This window comes from Pristiophorus japonicus, chromosome 13, assembly GCF_044704955.1.
Source record: "Pristiophorus japonicus isolate sPriJap1 chromosome 13, sPriJap1.hap1, whole genome shotgun sequence".
Classification (NCBI taxonomy): Eukaryota; Metazoa; Chordata; class Chondrichthyes; family Pristiophoridae; genus Pristiophorus; species Pristiophorus japonicus.
The window spans coordinates 31,971,320-31,985,647 of record NC_091989.1 but is presented as its reverse complement, the minus strand read 5'-3'; the positions used below and the strand labels follow the sequence as shown (position 1 = coordinate 31,985,647).

At 42.9% G+C, this 14,328-nt stretch overlaps 1 protein-coding gene across 1 annotated transcript in view; it reads right to left on the bottom strand.

The window, feature by feature from the left end:
* The window catches only part of LOC139277976 (reelin-like), a 411,305-nt gene that overhangs the window by 219,884 nt on the left and 177,093 nt on the right, over window positions 1–14,328 (bottom strand). The window contains exons 8-10 of the mRNA XM_070896619.1: window positions 12,327–12,378; window positions 2,455–2,551; window positions 353–593 (exon numbers count right to left, since the gene is read on the bottom strand). Of these exons, the coding sequence (XP_070752720.1) occupies window positions 353–593; window positions 2,455–2,551; window positions 12,327–12,378 (390 nt within the window). The remainder of the gene's footprint in view (window positions 1–352; window positions 594–2,454; window positions 2,552–12,326; window positions 12,379–14,328) is intronic.

Here is a 14,328-nt window from a genome sequence, read left to right as displayed (position 1 = left end):
TCAACACCTTCATTTCAGAACAAGTGAACATCATAAATTTCCCAAATTACGAAGATGTCATTCAACCCAGCCAGACGGAAGGACATATTTGATAGCCAGACGGACGAACACATAATTGCAATACAAATTCTGTATAGAACGGCACTAAATGTCATTTGTAAGCAGGTTTAAATTAATGCATCCTTCCAACAGAGACAGCATTTAATGACGGTCATATTTTAATTGATTATTCACTGGGTATGACTTCTCCACAGAGGTATGAAACTTATCAATTAAAATTAAGACATCGGAAAGAGATGAGGTAGGTACGAAGAAGCAAATTATGAGGATAAGGGGATTATTCAGAGCAAACCTTTACTGTGGCTCCAGGGAAAAAAAGCCAGTTGCCTGTGTCGACTGGATCGAGGTTATCTTCCAGAAGCATCTGTTTATGGGCAGCATTGATAATCATTATGTTATCCAGGGCCCAGCAGGCCTCATACACGTCACTTCCATGGAGATACTCTTGCTTCCATTTAAATTTGATATTTTCACCTTTGGCATCTTGGGGAAGATAGATTATGTGGATAACTGTGCTGGTGTTAGATGGAGCCCTGTTATTTAAAAAAAACATACAGGTCATTTATCTTTTTTTGTGATATATTTCATTTTGCTCTTGCTATCACGTATTGTCTTCTCACAGAAAAGGAATGGTTACACGTTTCGCAGCTACTGCTATCAATCTGTAGCAAGTGCAAGTCAAGCCAACAGGGTGATGTCAACTTTTTCCTCCCTTACTTTCATCTCTGGCTTGTGTGCGGTGTTTCATTTAGCAGCTGCTAATCTTACAAAGTACTACCCCGACTGAGGCAAGCCAGCTATAGGAGCAAAATTATAACCCTTGGCTAGTGATCACGTGCTTAACCCCTGCAAGGGCACCCATAATTACCCATTTTGGAAACCAAAGTATGGGATCAAGAGTGTTGTGGTGGGAGCCATCCCCTCCCTACTCAACTCCTCGCCACTCAACTCTCCTGGCTAGCGGACATTGTCACTAACTCCTCAGGTACCGCCCCTGTCCCCTTCCACACTGCTGTTATCACTCCCTCCTCAAGAATCCCAACCTCAACTAGTAACATGATGGTGATGTATTGGGCGGGCGGTGGGAGGACCGATTTGTCTGCCCGCTTGCTTGGTGGTTCTAGCGACAGGCCCAAACCATCTTCATGGCACGGTCACATCTGAATGGAATTGGCGAGTTGCCAACGCTGATTTGGGGGGAGGCGGGACCAAAATAGCTCCCACAAGTGACAACCTCTTGACTGTAACATTGGGCCAAATTTTCCTGGAAAACTAATGGTGGGTCAATGATGCAAGCCGTTATTAAAGCGCAAATTGCCCAGCAAGTCCAGATGATGAAGAAACACGCTGCGAGCTGGGAATCTCTAGAACTTGCTGGTCAATGTGCGCTGCTCAGCTGATTGCCTCACACAAACGGCATCTGGATTTAGATAAAAGGAGACTGATGTATGTGAGAGAAACACGTTCACAATAGGAAGAACTTTGACTTGTTGATCAGGATCAATAACTTTCGACAGCAACATGACAGGAAAACAATGGTAGAATTCTGAAACTGAAACAGAAAATGGAGTCTGCCTCTGAACGAGAAAAATATTTCAGGTGGGAGCCTACATTAGAAACCAAAACTTTACCCTATCATTCTCTTTCAAATGTGAGCCTTAAGGATTACCAAAGGACAAGGCAGCCATAGTAAATAAAAACAAACTGATATTGTTCCAGAAAATTAAAGAGCATACAGTTGTCTCATTAATGTAGGCCTGCCCGGGGGACAGTGCACTGATGGATACGGATGCTCGTGGTATAAAACTAGATTCTTCTTTACAATTCTCCGTGTTAAGTTCCGACATCTGCGGAGCAGTTGGCCACAGGTGTCTCACTTGCCCAGAGGGAGTACGGGGAAAACAAGAGGAAGAACCAGCTCACTCGCCAGCCCCGCTCACAAATCTCCTACCAGCTGGCAACACTTTCCGAGGTATGGGCACAGGCCATCTGCACATGCACGGTCACAGAATAATATATGGTGCAAAGAGCCTAAAATATGGAAAGAAATGGGGAGTAGAATCATGTTAACACAGAAAGCACTGGCACGCATCCCAAAGTAGTAATATTTCTGGCCTCGTAAATATGCTGCTAATGAAAAGGTGTTCAATAGCAGTATATATTAAGAAGTCACAGTAGAGAAAAGGAAATCCGAAGAAAAATTTATTTAAAGGAGCTGTCTAATGTTTTTGAGACTATGAGGTTTGCCCGTGTTTAACAAGTTTCTACAAAATCCTACAAAATGGTTCATATCAAAAGTAGGCGCCTTAGTTCAGCACATACCTGGATCCAGTGGAATAAGGAACTGATGATATTCTTTCTAGTCCCTTACCATTAATTTTCTTTTGTACAAACCTAATTTTCTCCAGAACAATCCAATCGGCTGAGGTGTTCTTGGTGTAGTAGACAACAACACTGGGATCGGTGTAGCTATAGCGACAAGTACCAGATCCTGTAAGCCAGATCAGAGGGAAAAATGGCATGAGGAAAAGATCTGACTTAGGCGTCAGCAACCACTGCAGTGACCTTCCGTCACCCCCATGTTAGTCTTCAGCCTTTCATGCTTTTGATTGATGATGAAATTATTGTCTGATTTGTGGTTAAATGTAAATAAGGAATTTTGTATGATTCATGTGACATGTGTGATATATAGATAATAAATCACAATCCTGGAAAGTAATCTGTCACTTTCCCCAAGAGGGAAGACTGAGTAAATTTGAAGAAATATTAGGAACTGGTAATGCAAACGGGTTCACCTGCCACAAGAGTGGTTATTGCCATTTTAACAGCTTGGGACGCACATGCAGCTTTGGCACATCTAAGAAGAGTAATAAATAATACAGTCAGGACAGAAACCTGATTTTTGGTTCATGAATGGGTAGAAAACCAGAAGCTGTATCTCTCGCTCTATCAGATGTAACACCTCGTTAGCACCAGCGAACTCTGACTGCTGTATTGTGCACCACAGCTGGAAACAATATGTACACATTGTCCAAAGGAAAATAACTGTTTTCAAACACAGGTTAATCAGAAGCAGTGTTTGAATAACAGGATAGTGTCCTTGCACTCACTGCAGCCTATAAATGTTTCATTAATTTTATCAATGGAGCTGTAACGAAACTAAAAGCTACATTCTGATCTGCGGATTATGAATGGTGGAATCTAATATTACAATTGTATTGTACTTTTTTCTGAAAATCGGTTTTGTTCCATATTTAATGGAATTTTCTTCCTGTGTTTGAGGTCCTTTCATGCCATGCAACAATACCCAACAAAGTGGTCAAGCAGAAAACACCATCCTTGGCTTGCTGATGTGGTCTTTGGGTGGGGTCTCGAACGTGGCCCAGGGCGACCCACCTGCTGATTCTCCCTCTCACTCTGCAGGGAACCAACAGGCTTCCACAGCGACTCAGTTTCGAACCTCGACAAGTGCCACAATGTGTTCCTCTCTATGCCCATTTAGTCCCGTTACTCTTTTTCGCAGCTGTGGTTCAAGCCAGCAGGGGATGATGGCCAGAGTTGTGGCGTTCTCCACAGCCACTCTCAAAAGTTCTTCCATCATCTCTTGGTGCAAAGTGCAATTCAAGCAAGGACAGTTAGATGAGGCTTCCTTCTTCCTCCTCTCGCCCAGTTCACCTTCATTGAGCAGCTTACTTCTGCGCAAGTTGTGTATGCAATAACTCAATTATCTGAATACTGTAAACTCCGAACTGATACAAACCTGGCTCTACTTTATTGGGACCCAAAGTGATTACACCTTAGAAGATGGCTGGCCTTTTATACCTGGGCCGCACACACGTGCGCACAGCCCAATGATCTTCGACAGTGGCGCCACCTGGTGGCTAGTAAACCCATACATGACAATATCCCCCTTTAAGATATTAGTAACGGTCTTTTTACAAATTGAGATGGTCTCAGTTCAACTCCAGCCTTGGGCGAGTGTTCTGAGTCTGTTATGACTGGGGGCTGGGTAGCCGATCTGATGGGAGTGGCAATGACCACGTCAGTGATTGAAAGTCCAGATTCATTGACCATGTCAGTGATTGAAAGTTCAGATTCATTGATGACAGCGGAGTCCTCTGATGACTGTGGGGAGGTTGGTTGGTCACTGATTGTGTCTTCCTCAAACTGTTCTGGTTCATCCGTGTGCCGCAGCTTTATTTGATCGACATGTTTCCTGCATGTCTGCCCATTCTGGAGCTTAACAATGAACACTCTGTTACTGTCCTTGGCCGTAACAGTACCGGCGATCCATTTGGGACCTTGACCATAATTCAGTACATACACAGGATCATTGATAGAAATGTTGCGTGACACAGCAGCGCAATCAAGATACCCTTGCTGACTTTGACGGCTGTATTCGACATGATTATTCAAGTCAAGTTGGACAAGAGAGAGCCTGGTCTTGAGACCTCTCTTCATCAATAGTTCAGCAGGGGAGACCCCGGTGAGCATATGGGGTTTTGTCCTGTAACTAAGCAATATGCGTGACAAGTGAGTTTGCAGTGAACCTTGAGTTACACGTTTCATACTCTGCTTGATGGTTTGGACCGCACGCTCTGTTTGACCATTAGATGCCGGTTTGAATGGTACTAACCTCACATGTTTGATACCATTGAGTTTCATGAACTCTTGAAACTCCATACTAGTGAAGCAAGATCCATTGTCGCTTACAACGACGTCAGGCAGATCATGTGTAGCAAACATGATACAAAGGCTCTCAATGGTAGCTGTGGATGTACTGGATGACATGATTATACACTCTATCCACTTGGAATATGCATCCACCACAACTAAGAACATCTTTCCCAGGAAGGGGCCTGCAAAGTCGATGTGGATCCTGGACCATGGTTTGGATGGCCACGACCACAGATTCAGCGGTGATTCCGCTGGTGCTTTACTAAGCTGCATGCAAGTGTTGCACTAATACACACATGATTCCAGATCAGAGTCAATTCCAGGCCACCATATATAAATAAGACCTGACAAAGGCATTCATCATGACAATACCGGGATGCATGCTATATAGATCATGTACAAATTTCTCTCTGCCTTTCTTAGGCATAACAACACAGTCGTTACCCCACAGTATACAATCTGATTGAATGGATAGTTCGTCCTTGCGACGGATGTAAGGTTTGGTCTCCTCACACATTTGCTTGGGTATGGCAGACCAATCACCACTAAGGACACAATGTTTCACAACCGACAATATCGGGTCCTGGCTGATCCAGGTCTTAACTTGTTGGTCCATGACAGGGGTTCCATCACTTTCAAAAGCATCCATGACTAACAGTAGGTCTGCCGGTTGTGGTGTGGGCAACGGCAGACGGCTCAATGCATCTGCACAATTCTCAGTGCTAGGTCTATGGCGAATGACATAATCATAGGCAGATAATGTCAGTGCCCACCTCTGGATGTGGGGCGATACATTGGTATTGATACCTTTGTTTTCCGAAAACAATGAAATGAATGGCTTGTGATCTGTTTCCGAAGACCAAACAGGTACTGATGCATCTTTTTAACCCCATACACAGAGGCTAGTGCTTCTTTCTCTACCATGCTGTAGGCTCTTTCCGCCTTTGACAAACTTTTTGAAGCATATGCAACAGGTTGTAGTTTACCCGACTCATTAGCTTGTTGGAGCACACAACCAACTCCATATGACGAAGCACAGGCCAATACTAGATGCTTACACGGATCATAATGTACCAGCAGCTTGTTAGAGCAAAGCAGATTAGTAGCTTTCTCAAAAGTACTATCTTGAAACGCACCCCAAACCCAGTTGTCGCCTTTTCTTAGCAGCATGTGCAGTGGCTTTAAGATGGTGCTCAATCTAGGTAAGAGATAACCGAAGTAGTTGAGTAGACCAAGGAACGAATGCAGCTCCATCACATTCTGAGGCTTGGGTGCATTTTTGATGGCCTTGGTTTTCAAATCCATAGGCCTGATACCATCAGCAGCAATTTTCCTCCCTAGGAATTCGACTTCCGGTGCCATGAAGACGCACTTCGAGCATTTCAGTCTGAGTCTAGACGATTTAGAACCTTTTCCAGATTGTTCAGATGTTCGGCGGAGTCATGACCTGTGACCTGGATGTCATCTTGGAACATGCCGGTTCTGGGGACGGACTTCAGTAGACTCTCCACGTTCCTCTGAAATATGGCTGCAGCTGAGCGAATTCCAAAAGGGCACCTGTTGTAGATAAACAGTCCTTTATGAGTGTTGATGCATGTAAGTTTCTTCGACGTGTCGACCAGTTCCTGTGTCATGTAGGTTGATGTCAGATCCAGTTTTGTGAACGATTTCCCCCCGGCTATCGTTGCGAACAGGTCATCAGCCTTCGATAATGGGGATTGATCCTGTTTCGAAACTTGGTTAATCGTAACCTTGTCGTCTCCACAAATCCTGACAGTGCCATCACTTTTCAACACGGGAATAATGAAGCTGGCCCATTTGTTACATTCGACTGGTGATATGACCCCTTCATGCTGGAGTCTGTCCAGTTCGATTTCGACCTTCTCCCTCATCATGTACGGAACTGCCTGAGCTTTATGATGGACGGGTCTTGCATCCGAGTCCATGTGGATCTGTACCTTGGCTCCCGTGAAATTGCCGATGCCTGGTTCAAACAGCGAGGGGAACTTGCTCAGCACTTGAGCACATGGAGTATCATCCTCCGACGACAATGCTTTGATCTCATTCCAGTTCCATTTGATTTTTTCTAACCAGTTCCTGCCAAACAGCGTTGGACCATCGCCTGGAACAATCCATAATAGTAAATCGTGAACTGCACCATCATACGACACCTTGACTACTGCACTGCCAATCACCGTTATGAGTTCTTTCGTGTATGTAACTTGGCATTGACTGGACTCAGCTTAGGCCTCACAGCCTTAGTATCCCACAGCCTGTCGAATGTCCTCTGGCTCATTATTGATTGACTCGCACCCATGTCCAATTCCATCGATACCGGCACACCATTACACCATTAAGTTTTACATTAGTCATTATCGGTTGGCTCTTTGTTAGGAACGAATACAGTTCATACACTTCCTCCTCTGGTATCTCGGATTGCATATCCGGATCCGCGCTAGACTGGTCATCATCCTCCACGTGGTGTGTCGCAACACGCTTGCTCAGTTGCGGAAACATGCGCTGGAGATGCCCCACTCTTGAACAGCTTTTACAAATATACTGTTTAAACCGACACTGATGATGCCGATGATTTCCCCCACAACGCCAACACAGTGATATCGAATTCATTCCCGTTGGCGGACTTTGAGCAGCCACAGGTTTCGCATACGCAGTCGGGTAGGCCCTGCCATATGCAGCTCTGCCAAACAACGATACTATCTTGTTCACAGTACTTGCCAAGTTCTGATTTTTCAATGATATCTGCTTTAAGCTTTTGTCCGTTGTCTTGCATGATTGGGCAATCGTGATGGCCTTGCTCAAATCCAGCGTCTCCGCCGTCAGTAGCTTATGCAGGATCACCTCGTGGTTGATGCCAATTACAAAGAAATCCCACAGCATGTCTGCCAACGCAGTTTCAAACTTACACGGTCCAGCTAGACATCTTAGGTCGGCAACGAATTCCGATACATCCTGGCCCTCAGAACGAACGTGCATATAGAATCGATATCGTGAGATGATGATGCCTTCATCTGGTTTGAAATGGTCACGTACCAGAGCACACAATGTTTCATAGTCCTTGTCCATTGGACTTAAGGGCGAGAGGAGATTCTTTATGAGTCGATAGATTTTCGGACCGCAAACCGCGAGGAGGGCTGCCCGGCGCCAAACTGCGTCTGCCTCTTTCTCCATTTTGTTGGCCACGAAGTACTGGTTCAAGCGGGCTACACAGTCTACCCAATCTTCTCCCTCCACAAATCGCTCCAGAATTCTAATTGTGCTCATTTTTGCATGTGAAGGTTCATGGTACCTCGTCGCCAAATGTTGGGTATACAATAACTCAATAGACTGAATACTGTAAACTCCAAACAGGTACAAACCTGGCTCTACTTTATTAGGGCCCAAAGTGATTACATTACAAGATGGCTGCCCTTTTATACCTGGGCCGCACACCTGTGCGCACAGCCCAATGACCTCCGACAGTGGCGCCAGCTGGTGGCTAGTAAATCCAAGCATACATACATGACCGCGCAGTACTCCACCGAACTGCCTATCTGGGAACTGACAGCAGTTACATATCAGAAAGCAACGTGAACATGGACCGCCGAGACTGTAGAGGTCCACTGAGAATTTTTTAGTCAACGCAGTGTGCTGGTTTTTTAAAACCAGTCACATTATAAACAAGGTGTGACTGGTGCTTGCTGTTAAACTTTCAGCGGACACTAAAAACAAAAAAAGCATGAGAACAAAAGACATTTTGCTTGGTGATTTAATGCAGCTGGAATTATTGTTCCCTGATAAGCTTGTTTGATAGATTGACTGGCTGTAATTCCTATTAATATTAGGTGATGGTGGCCTGAAGGTATAATTAAACACACATTCACCACAGCTTTCTGACGGGAACTGATTTCTGCATGAATTATGTGAGTTTACGTTCAAACAAATACTTTGCAGATACAGTGCTTTTTTAAAAAATAATAAAAAGCTCCTTCAATAAATCTCGCTGCTCTCATTTGAATGAGGTCCTGGAGAGTCAAATATTTTAGCAGCATAGTGATGATCTAGAACCACTCCCTAAAATGTAATCCAAATAAATTGGGAACTTTGGGCTAGTAACCATATCAAACAGAACAGAAATGGTTTCTGTACTGTACTTTATTATAACATTCATTTATTTTCCTTAATAACGGTATGAGAAGATGGTGGAGCAGTTAGGTGCAATTTGTGCTTTCGCAGGTATTTCGACATGATCCCTTACTTTGGCTGCACTTCAATGTCTAACTGAGGATCTGACATTAAAGGTACAATGCGCTGTCACATGAACAATATTTCAGGTTCAGGCCTGACATTCCTTTATATTTTGTTGTGGCATTGAGCTCTGTTTCACCATGTAAAATGATGCACATCAACTAGTTCTTTCAGTTAACAGGGGAACAAGTAACATAAGAACATAAGAAATAGGAACAGGAGTTGGCCATATGGCCCCTCGAACCTGCTCCACCATTCAATAAGATCATGGCTGATCTGATCATGGACTCAGCTCCACTTCCCTGCCCGGTCCTCAAAACACCTTATCCCTTTATCATTTAAGAAACTGTCTATTTCTGTCTTAAATTTATTCAATGTCCCAGCTTCCACAGCTCTCTGAGGCAGCGAATTCCACAGATTTACAACCCTCAGGGAAGAAATTTCTCCTCGTCTCAGTTTTAAATGGGCGGCCTCTTATTCTCTAGTTTTAGTCTCCCCCATCAGTGGAAACATCCTCTCTGCATCCACCTTGTCAAGCCCCCTCATAATCTTATACGTTTTGATAAGATCACCTCTTATTCTTCTGAACTCCAATGAGTGGAGGCCCAACCCACTCAACCTTTCCTCATAAATTAACCCCCTCATCCCTGAAATCAACCTCGTGAACCTTCTCTGAACAGCCTCCAAAGCAAGTATATCCGTTCGTAAATATGGAAACCAAAACTGCACGCAGTATTCCAGGTGTGGCCTCACCAATATCCTGTACAACTGTGGCAAGACTTCTCTGCTTTTATACTGCATCCCTTTTGCAATAAAGGCCAAGATACCATTGGCCTTCCTGATCACTTGCTGTACTTGCATACTATCCTTTTGTGTTTCATGCACAAGTATCCATCCCCAGGTCCCGCTGTACTGTAGCACTTTGCAATCTTTCTACATTTAAATAATAACTTGCTCTTTGATTTTTTTCTGCCAAAGTGCATGACCTCACACTTTCCAACATTTTACTCCATCTAACAAAGTAGTTTATTTGCTATTCATGACGTCTTGGTCTCAGCACCATCAGGGACCGATGAGTGACGGCTATCTTACATCCCCAGAGGAAGTGGTGATTAAGCCCCTACAGCTCTCTCACATAGCTCCTTGTAGCTGGCTGAAGAGGGACAAATCACTGACCACCCTTTTGATCAGAGAATGGTGCATGGCAGGATGAGGGTCTGAACAGAAAGGAGAAAATGGAACAAATGACATTTTTTTCAAATTCATTAAAAAATCAACGTGACAGGTTAACAATTTGTAAAACCATTCCTTGGAGACTGGGTTAAGATATATGTGGTGAGTCGCTCTAGTGCTTGACCAAATCACCAGATGAAGAGCACGTCGCTGACAGAAAAAGAAACTTTGCGCTTTTCCTCACTGACACGTGAACCACAGGCAACACCAATCAGCTTCCCGTCTGAAGGAAATAAATACTAAATGAAATGGGCAGATTTTGAAACCGGGAAGGAGCACTCAATAAATAAAAGGTTAAATATCTTATTAAAGAGACATTCTGTACATTGGCGTCCCACTAATTATATACAAGACATGACATGGAATATATTTCAAATAATTGCATTTAAAATTATAGCTCATTAGAAATTTGAAGTGCAGCAGGAGCAAGGGACCAGGTCCAAATTCCATCTATTTTACAAAAGGCTAAAAATGGAGCCATGGTCTGTTCTTCAGAAGAAAAACAATACAATTAAATATAATTCTATTCAACTGGCTCTTCAATTAATCTCCATTACCACTTGGAAGGTGGCTATTTGTGATGTTTCATTTAGACATGGTCCCTAAATGCCATGATAGAATTGAGTTAAAGGGCTCCATATGACCAGATTCATTCATTATCTTCATGAGGTATTCTTAAGCAGTGCTTATCTTGAATTTATAAATATTATATTTGACATTTTTACTAGTGGTAAATATTAATTTGTGCTTTCGCATCAATAGCTTAGCATATAAAACTAAATCCTACAGCTTAATGTGAATGAGTGATCAGTTTTTATTTTTATCTAGCTCCATCTCAATTATTACAACATGTGTGCTATGCATACTTTAGATGTACACTGTAAATGAATAACTGCAGTTAAAACAACAATTTGTACTTTGATTAATCAAGGACACGATTCTTGGGCAAAATAGATCGACTGAACATGCAAATGTAAATGAAACAATAAATGGAATGAAGAAAAATCTGCCTTCATTGTTATAATGGACAATACCCCCAAATCCCTCGATGGTTCTGCACGTCACCACATCTCCAACAGAAATCCAGCAGAACCCACTGGGAAAAGGGAGGGACTCAGTTAGGCCAGATCCCCGCAAACTCCATCAATTCCTGATCAGCCTTGTAAGGGGTTGTGAACTCCCGCCCATCCCTTACAAATCCAATGATACCACAGGAGTGGAGCCTCTACTCGGAGTTCCTGCTTTCCTACCTCAGAAGGAACCAGACATCAATTGCCCAAGGTCTTTCTCTCTTGTGCCTGTTCATCGCTGATTTAAGAGTTGCAGGTAATATGCCTGCTCCCTTGACCTTCTATACTGACAGCACTGTTTTACTTTGGGTAGCTGACCCTGTCTTATGGAAGTCAGGACTGAGGTCCCTGAGACACTGCCAAATTTTCAGGGGGATCCTGTGAGTGTAGCAGTATTTAGAGGAGACCACAGGAGTGTGTCAATCTTGAAGGGCAGTCCTCCGCATAGAAAAGTTTGAAAACCAGAGGCTGAGATTAAAAATGTGCCACGTGAGATACTGTAGTGGAGAGCTCTCTTCACACTCCCTCACAGCACAGTATTGACATGCACCAACTTGTTGCTTCAATGGTCGCCCACAAACAACATTTATAATATTACTTTTGCTATTAAACAGCACAGATGGAAAGTTAAAAATAACAAAAAGCTCACTGTAATTTTATTTCCATTAAATTCTATCATCTACAACCCCCTAAAGTAAAAACCGTTTATGAACTGAGAAAAAGCTTATTTGAACAAACTTTGAGGAAAATGTTTTTTAACCAAAGAGGAATTTTCACATACATTTATAAGATAATTCATACAACAGCTTCATTGAAAGAAAGCATTATCCCTCTGGAGTATATCCTGAAAGAAATTAAACCATTAAACCCATTTAAATTTCTGTGTTCAATAGGTTAAGAATATTGTAAAATGCTCGTTTTAATTAGCGGAAGATATTTGAACTAAAGGTTCCTACTTCATCCTAAAGATTTCAAAATACTTCCACATTTATGCTTCAATGCCGATTGGGCTGGGTAAGTGAAAAGGCTATTATCACTTACCAATAGAGAACTGAAGAACAGACGCTGTGGTTGTATTAAGCACAACAGTGGTCTAGAAAAAGAAACAAGAGTATTACAAAAGTACACAACTTGACCTTAACTGTCAAAATAATTGAATTTGAATGCTCTTTGGCTGATGTCTCTTTGGATGGATCCATCCCTGATACTCCCTGAATGCAATTAAGCTTTCAGGCCAGGAATTTGGCTCTTAGCAGTGTGAGCAGCCAGACTGATTGAGAAAGCCCTGAGTGTGAATCAGAATATCCATTCAGACCACCAGAACTGTACCCAAAGCTGAAAATGAATCTGCAATTAAATTTCAAGAGGGACATAAGGATGTAGGAATAAGAAAATGGATTCAGCCCCTTCGGTTTACTCTGTCATCCAGATCCTATTTTCTGTTCTGATCTCATCACTTTTCATCTTTAACTTACCTCAAACCCATATTTTTCAACTTTCTGTTGAATCTGGAATTAATCCGATTCCTTTTTAATTGGTTCAACTGAGTCAATATGTACTGCACAAGGCAACAATCTATTCTGTACGTTCACAGATTCAAACCCAAAATGTGTTACGCCTACTTTGAGGTTTCTTTAGGTTAGAATCCAGGTCTCTTGTGAAAAAAGCTGAAGATTTACAGTCACCAGCTTTACGTTCAGTTGAGAAATCCCGGATCATTCTGGTCATAACCAAAACCAAAGGAAGAGTTTAAATATTTAAAGAAGAAACTAATATAATAGCATTCGTAAAAACAATGACCTAAAGTTCGCTGTACATTTAACAAAGAAGGCTGACTTGTTGCTGACAAGCAGGAGTACAAACTGAATATAACTGACAAATGAAGCCGGGCATTAATAGTCAATTCATTAGCAATGTAATCAGTGTATCTATGATGTTTTGCATCCATCTAGCCCATAGATCCTGCAATTGCTTCATTTATCATTTCAAATGGCTGCTCTTCACAAGATAAATTGGATAAATCCACAATCCAGATTGGACCCAAATGCTGATGACAGATTAATCATCAATATTTCACCTGCTCTTTGTGCTGTAATCGTTGTGGTTTGTGATTTGTGAGGCGAATTTTGTACATAAAATTCTGCATCCATTTAGAATTGGATTGCAGCTGGCCAAACCCATCTGACTTGAGGTACTTAACAGCTGTTGCAGAGAGGTGATCTTCAGCAATGCACAAACCCGAGTCTTTGTGTATGCTTTCAACCTTGTGCATAGCTGCCTCAAAGCTCTATAGTAGAAGATCGGAGTCTTAGCAAAGGTCAATACTCCAACCCACTTAGCAGGAGTAGAGAGGCTGAAGAGTTTCCAGTTGAGCGACTCATTAGAAGCACCCTACTGTGGGATTAGAAAACTATATTGCTCTCTTTATCAGACTGTACAGCTCCACATATGAATACTGTAAAGCACTGAGGAGCTGACAATTTGTTTTCTATTTTTCTACTCTTTTCTCATCATCTCTCCTGAAGACACAGGGCTGGATTTTGCTCTGAGAGGAGGGGCTGGGTGGGACCTCTTCCAGCCACCCTGCCCCTGCCCCATTTTCCTGGGTTGAGGCTGATTTAATATGCAGGCCTGGCTCTCAGATGGATCCCCGCTATAAAGAGGGAGCTCATTGCTGCCGGGGAAGAAAATGCAGTCGGACTGCAGCATATAGTCCAATGCAAGGAGGAGGAGGGTCTCTTCGAGGGGGACAAAGCACCCAAAGATTTTTGAATAAAATGAAAGAGAGGCTCTTGCAGATCTGTGGGAGTTCCAGCTGCAGGTATGGAGCCTAAAGAGAGGGAGATGTTCCCATTACTAGGTTCTCTCTCCCTCCTACATTGTCAGTAGTGGGCCTGCTTTGGCAGTCCCTGGAATTGGTGGTAGTAGAAGTGAGAGACAAGCAATCATCCCGTTTCCCGGGCCCCACACCCCCATTGTTTATTTAATTTCAGTGAGGAGATCAAGGGGAAGGCAGCCGAGTCCATTCTGAGGTGAAGAGAAG